The sequence below is a fragment of the Tupaia chinensis genome, unplaced genomic scaffold (assembly GCF_000334495.1).
Source record: "Tupaia chinensis unplaced genomic scaffold, TupChi_1.0 Scaffold000197_1, whole genome shotgun sequence".
NCBI classification, from domain to species: Eukaryota; Metazoa; Chordata; class Mammalia; order Scandentia; family Tupaiidae; genus Tupaia; species Tupaia belangeri.
Window position 1 is genome coordinate 2,935,991 of NW_006159672.1, and position 7,202 is coordinate 2,943,192.

At 37.1% G+C, this 7,202-nt stretch overlaps 1 protein-coding gene across 2 annotated transcripts in view; it reads left to right on the forward strand.

The window, feature by feature from the left end:
- Window positions 1–7,202, forward strand: part of MGMT (O-6-methylguanine-DNA methyltransferase) — a 309,575-nt gene that overhangs the window by 75,517 nt on the left and 226,856 nt on the right. For both annotated transcript variants that reach the window (XM_006146921.3, XM_027771222.1), the window contains exon 2: window positions 1,658–1,794. In XM_006146921.3, the coding sequence (XP_006146983.1) occupies window positions 1,670–1,794 (125 nt within the window). In that variant the 5' untranslated portion in view covers window positions 1,658–1,669. The remainder of the gene's footprint in view (window positions 1–1,657; window positions 1,795–7,202) is intronic.

The following is a 7,202-nucleotide window of genomic DNA, read 5'->3' on the forward strand; positions in this document are numbered from 1 at the left end:
AAACAGTTTTGGACAAGTTAATTTGAGGTACCTCTACAGAGAAGCAGAAAAATTGAATAAGCAGCCCGGTTTGTAACCTTAGCTCAGAATAAGCAGTCCAGCTTGTAAATTGAGTTCAGAGGAAGGGCTCAGATGAGAGGTTTCAGGTGTTTTGGTTAATTGTTGGTTGTGGTCAAAGGTGGACTTGTGGGAAACATCCATAAATAGGAAAATGAGGAGGGTGAGGAGCTTTCACTGGCTTATTTCCAGGAACTCGAGAAGGGTCGTAAGGAAGAAGAGGCATGGAGTAGAAGGGCTTAGTCTGGTCCAGGTAGTCACCCCTCTCAAATCATCATTCTCCTGTCTCTCCCTGAATTAGGGTGATATTTATAATTGTCTAAACCCCCCCCCCCTTACTGACTTCTTATTCTCTTTGATCTTAATGCATGTATTCATAGCTCTTGCTATGTTGACCAGCATTAACAGCTATCACAATTAACATAGAGGATATGACCATAGATAGCTTTCACACATTTGTCATTTCTTTGAATATAAATCAGACTTGTATGCTTTCAACAGTATTTGTGTTTTCCAACATTGCCTGTCCTCTCCCAACTGCCTACTAACATAGGTGTTCTTCTGTAAGTAATGAGTTGAATCTCACTCCATTTCTGTAATTCATTTCATACATGCATTATTTTTAAATGCACTTTAAGATATTGAATGGTTTGTTGTCTGTTTTCACTGTCTAAGTTGTTTCATTTATTGTTTTGCTAAAGAAAGGCTTGCTTTTTGGGTCCTCTTTAAAAGCCATTCTTACCAAATCAACTTCAGTCAATTATGTGTTAGTTAAAAAGAGCTGAAAAGAATAGAGAGAGGGTCTTTTTTAATCTCTTAAAAAAAAATTTTTTTTTTTCCCTAAGCTTTGCTATAGGGCATGTGTACTTGCCAGACAAAGAGAGAGAGAAAGAAAAGGAAAGTAGGAAGTCACCCCCCAAGGGGATAGCCATGCCAAAATCCTATTGTTGTCTGCTCTCCCCTTGGGATTCTGGGCACACATGCCAGGAGAGATTCTCAAGCCTCAAGGTCCAGGATTCATCCATGCAGTCGGCCATGTAGGATTCAGCTGACTAAACTACACGCCACCTGCTGGTCTTGAGATAGAGTAATTTAAGGAAATGAGAGGAGAGAGTAGTAGTGGTTGACTGCTTTAGGTAATTGTAATTTTCTGTCTTTAAAGTAACTGTATTGTAAAAATGATGTATTACATGATTAAATTCTGAAAGTTAAGGAAAAACTTTAGGATTTATTTGTGCCTTAAACAACTGTTTCTATTTTTTTTTTTTAAGAGAAATTTATGCTATAGGGTGTGTGTGCACACCAGAGGGACAGAGATACAGAGACAGAAAGCGAGAAATCACCCCCTGAGAGGTGTAGCCACAGTCCCTGCTCCTCCATTCTCCTCTTGGGATTTTGGGCATGCACACACACATGCACAGCTTTAGTCGTTTAAGTCACTGGGTCTGGGACTCAAACCATGGTCGACTCCATGGGAGTCCAGCGACATAACTATTAAGCCATCTGTTGGTCCCCAACTGGTTCTATTTCTATTGTGCTTTATACATGACCAAACTCTTCTGCATTTACTTTATCTGATTTGAAAATTGTTTTGCTTTAGGTACCTGACAGAATGGACAAGGCCTGTGAAATGACATACAAAATGTTAAACAGCCCTTTGGGGAAAATAGAGATATCTGGTTGTGAGCAAGGTCTGCATGGGATAAGGCTCCTGGGCAAGAAGACCCTGAAAACTGAGTAAGTGCGAACCCTGTGTAATACCCCATATGTGGTGTGAGTTAAAAGTGGGAGAATGAAGTAAACATGATTACTACTTGTTTTCCGTTGATCGCAAGGTAACATATAGCCTTATGCTACCAACCACAAGCATTTGTGTCTAAGAGCAACATACTGTGATTATCCTTACATCTTCAGCATCCTTCTGTGTTGCCCAGAAATCCTCCACCTACCTCCTCTTAACCACAGGGACACAACAATTAATAGCTCCAAGATGTTTGATTAATGTATACATTTAGAGAGGAGTTGATTGATTATGAACATTGAACATTTTGATTCTTCAACAAATGTGATGCGAGAATGTCTCTGGAAACTTGATGATGGAGAAATGCATGATTGATTTTGATTTTTAAATCAAGGCAAGTCTTCACTGTTTATCACAGTCAGCCAGGTGAGTTTTGTACTGATGTTCTGGATTTGCCTATTCAGGAGCTCTATCCATTCACCTTCTTAGAGATGTTGTCAGGCTATTAAGTGCAGCAAGGACAGCCCTGCAGGAGAATGGACAGAAAAGTCTCTATTTAGCCTGATGATAGGGTATTGCCATTTCTAAGAGGAAACAGGTTTCTCTCTCTCTTTCTCTCTCTTTTTTTTAAATAATCCCCACTATATTTCTCTAATTGTAAAAACATAAAAAATTTAAAGCTCTCCTTACTGTTTTGTCCTGAAGTGTAACATTTAATTTCCTCCATTGATTGTGAGTAGTTGTATTAAAATTGCAGTCCTTGTTATTTCTGACAGAAAGAGTAAAAAAAAAAAAAAAAAAAAGGAAAGAAAAGAAAACTACCCACTCCTGTACTCGGTGTTTGTCTTAACTGGCTAATAAACACAATGCCAAGAACATTAGATAAAGAAAATACATAAGAAACATAAAAATTGATTTTAATGGACCCCTGTCAGAGACAGCCATAATGAGCACAAGTGCAGTAATAAATATCAGTATTCACCTCCACTGTCGAGATTTTTCCTGTAGAGCCGCATGTTACAATCAATATAGTCTTTTTTTTTTTAAGACCAAAAAATAAGCAAACCTTTGAACTATATGAATACAGTCGTCTCAATTTCTATGAGAACCATCTGGCTGGAGTGTTCAGAAAATCTCAGGCACCAAATAATTTGTAGGGGAAAATGTCATTTTGTATTTTAGCATGTTCAGTTGCACAATAAATCACAGAAATTATGTGTCAGTTTTTCCCCCCCCCCCTTTTGGAAAAAATGTAAGGTTACTCCTGAAAGTGAATTTGGAGAAGAAAAAGTTTAAAAAAAAAAAAAAAAAGAGAGAGAAAATGCACTATGAAGTTATATTTAGTTAAATGTCCATTATGTAGTATGAGAATAGAATGAAGATAAGCTTAATTTTAAGTTTCTACTTTATGCACTTTCTAAATCAGGATAGGATCCAGTTCAGCTGTAAAAACAACCTCCAAATAATGACCTAAACAAGATGCGGCTGATTGCTCTCATGAACCCACACTAGTAGATAAACACTGGAGGCCAGGTCCGGCTGCTGGATGGTCCCTGGAACTTGGAATTCTTTCAGCTCTCGGTGGTCTCTGCCCTGGGCTTGAGGTATGCATGGGGTAAAGAAAGGAAGGAATGCAGCCTCCTTTCTCCAAGCAGCACCTGATACTTTCTTCTTTTATCTCAGTGTCTAGAACCATCTTGTCATTCCTAGCTGCAGGGATGGTAGGTTTTCAGGTATTGGCTAAAATTAGGGATTCTGTAATGAAAAAGTGAGAAATAAATTTTGGGGGGCAACCAGGAGAGAAAGGGAGAGATTGTGTGTGTGCATGTAGTTAATTTTGGGGTGAGAGGAGCATTTAAAAGCTTGAGAATAGTATTAAAAACTGAATGCTCAGAACTAAGTTTCAACATTTTATCATTTAAAAAAATTGAGGTAAAAAATATATAGTGAACCTCAGATTTTAAGTGTACAATGAGTTTTAACAAAAATATGCAGCTATATGTCTGTCACCCAAACCAGGGTATAGAGTAATCCAGAAAGTTTCCCTATGCCCCTTTCAGTCGATCCTCTGTGGGCTTTTGTTCAAGCCTCTTTGTGGACATATGTTTTTATTTCTCTTGTGTAAATCCCTATGTGTGGACTTGCTGGATTGGATGGCAAATGTATGTTTAACTTTGTAAGAAATAGCCAGAATTTTCCCCAAAGTTGTATCATTTTACATTTCTACCAGTGATGTATGAGTTTCAGTTGTTCTACCTTCTTGCTGATAATTGGTGCTGTCAATTTAAAAATATTAGATATTCTGGTGACTATGAAGTACTATCTCATTGTGGTTTTAATGTATGCTTTCCTGAGGATATATGAGGATTTATGACTAATTAACCATTTTCTTTGTGAAGTGTCCAATTTTGCCTATTTTAAAATAGATTTTGTTGTCGTTATTGAGTTGTCTGGATATAAGTCCTTTGTCAGGTATTTGTAATTACAATGTTTTCTCACAGTTGGAGGGTTATGTTTTTATTTTTTAAATAGTGTCTTTTGATGAATAAAAGTTTTTAATTTTGAGGAAATTAGTTTATCATATTTTTCCTTCTTATTTACCATTTTTTGTGTCCTAAGAAATGTTTGCCTACTATTTTATGAAATAAAATAATTTTTTAAAACTTTATAATTTTAATTTGTTTAGAAATGTGACCCATTTTGAATGACCTTTATTGTGAAGGTAGTTTTTCATCCATTTAGTTGTTTCAGCATGATTTATTGTGAGGGGAAAAAAACAAAAACAAAAATCTTTCCTGGACAGCTGTGGTGTTTTAGCAGTAACACAATTTTTGTTGCATGATGCTAAAACCATATGGGAAGGCCCCGAGTTCATGTCCTAAGGTCTCCCTGTACGTTTTGGGTCTGCATGCTCTGATTCTGGCTGGTAGAGTTAAGGGGTGAATTATGGCACGTTGACCATGTGAGAGCGCCTGTCTGGGTCTCACTTTCTCGTGCTCACTCACTCTCTTTCTCTCTCTCTCTCTCATGGAATAAATAACCTTTAAAAAAATTTCTTCAGGCTAGCAGGTGGTGTAGTAGTTAAGGTGCTAGACTCCATGTGACTGACCACAGTGAGTCCCAGATCAGGCGACTTGAAACTCACACCAGGTGTGTGTGCGTGTGTGTTCAAAATCCCAAGAGAAGGATGGAAGAGAAGACATTGTGGTGTGGCTATTTTTCCTGGGGAGGTGATTTCTCACTTTATTTCTCTCTGTCTCTCTCTCTCTGGCGAGCGCATGTGCCCTATAATAAAACTCTCCCTCTCTCAAAAAAGAAAAAAAAAAAACTTTATCAAATCGTGTTGGTGCTTTTGTCAGAAGTCGACTGACCATTTATATGTGGGTCTCCTAGATGCTCTGTTCAACAAATCTTCATCTATTTTATGCCAGTTCTATACCGGCTTTATTATGAAGCTTTGTGAGAAGTCTTGAAATCACAATATGAGTTCTTCAACTTTGGGTTTATTCGTTTTTTATTTTTAAAGAATGTTTTGGTTCCTTAATTTTGTTTAATTTTGCATATTACTTTTGGTGTTAAGATGTCAATTTCTGTAAAAATTCTTGCTGGGGTTTGTTTAGGAATTCACTGAATCTACTTAACCAATTTGTGGGGAGGGTTGATAGTTTCTTTTTCTATTTAGCTTTATTTATTTTATCTGTTTAATTCAACCAGAGATGGAGGAAGAAGGGAGGGAGAGTGAGAGAGAGAGACTGAGAAAGCAAATCACCAGACTCAGGTCTCGAACTGCGATCAGCCATGTGGGAGTCCAGTACCCTTAACCACCTGCCACCTGCTGGCCCCAGGTTGATAGCTTCTTAATACTGAAAATTTCAGTTCATGACTGTTTCTCAATATATGTGTTTTAGTTCTTTCATTTTCCTCATCAATATTTTGTAGTTTCTAGTAGAGAGTCTTCATTTCTTTGATTTCTGAATACTCTGTTCTTGATGGTGTTATTCAAGATCATTTTAAAGCTAACTTAAATGATTGCCATTGGTATATAACAATTGATTTGTGTATGTGGATCTTATATTCAGTGATCTTGGCTAAATGCATATATTTATTCTAGTAGTGTGATTCCTTAAGTTTTTTTTTTTTTAATAAAAATTCACTATCTGTAAATAAAGAAAACATATTTCTTCCTTTCTGATCCTTTATGCTTTTTATTTCTTTTCCTTTTATCGCCTTGCTAGACTCCTCCAGTGTTGTTCGGTAAATATCATGATAGCAGACATCCTTATGTTGTCTCTACTAGCAGGGGAACTTGAGTATTTCACCAGTTAGTTGATGCTGTCTTGTTAGGTTTCATAGGTGTCTTTTCTCAGACTGAGAGTGCTTCCTCAATCTGTTGGATTTTGTCAAATATTTTTCTACATGTATTGACAGTCATATGATTTTTCTCCTGTGTTCTTTAAATATGAAAGAATAAAGTAATTGATTTTAGAATGTTAAAGCAATCTTGAAATGCTGGCAATTTCACTTAATCCATAGTACTGCTGGTTTTAATTTTCTATTGTTTAGGATTTATGTGTTTAAGTTTACGGGGAATATTGATGTGTAATTTTCTTTTTGGTAACATCTACGTCAGGTTTTGGTATTATAGTTATTTAAATGACATGAAATGAGTTTGGAAGTTTTTCTTGTTTTCTGAAAGTGTTTTGTGTGGGATTGGTGTTTTTCCCCCCTGTGTTTTCAGAAGAATTAACCTTTGACACCATCCTAGTCTCTTTTTTTGCCATGGGGCATGTGTGCTCACCAGAGAGAGGCAGAGAGAGAAAGGAAGTGAGAAATCCCCCTCCAGAGGGAATGCCACTCCACATTCCCTTCTCCTCCATTCTCTTCTTGGAATTTTGGGCACACATGTACATGTGCCTGGTATATTTTTCAGGCCACTGGGTACAGGGTGTGGTGTGCTGTTTTCTTCTGTAGAAAGCTTTTTAGTTGCAATTTATTTTTGCTTGATAAAATTATTATAGATGCTACCCTCACCCATCTCAAGGGCACCTTCTTCCTTGATGTAGCTTTTTGCATTATCTCGTGATCACCAACAATACTGTCCTCTGACTACTGTCTGACAGTGGTGAAAAGCACTTTGATCAGGGAGTCCTACTGGCTTAGGCTCTTGCCCTCGCCTTTCTATTTGAGTACTTACGTGTTTGGGGATCATCCTTAATTCCTCTGAAGCCATGTTACTTTCTTCATTAGATAAATTGCAAGTTGACCACTGATATCTGTCTGTAGTGAAATTTTGTTTGCAGTAATGTACATAGTATAATTCTTCCTCCCTACATTAGTTCATTGACATGTGTGGAAGGCTTTATATAGTAATCATGGGTTTTTTTTGGTATGTTTACATTAATCT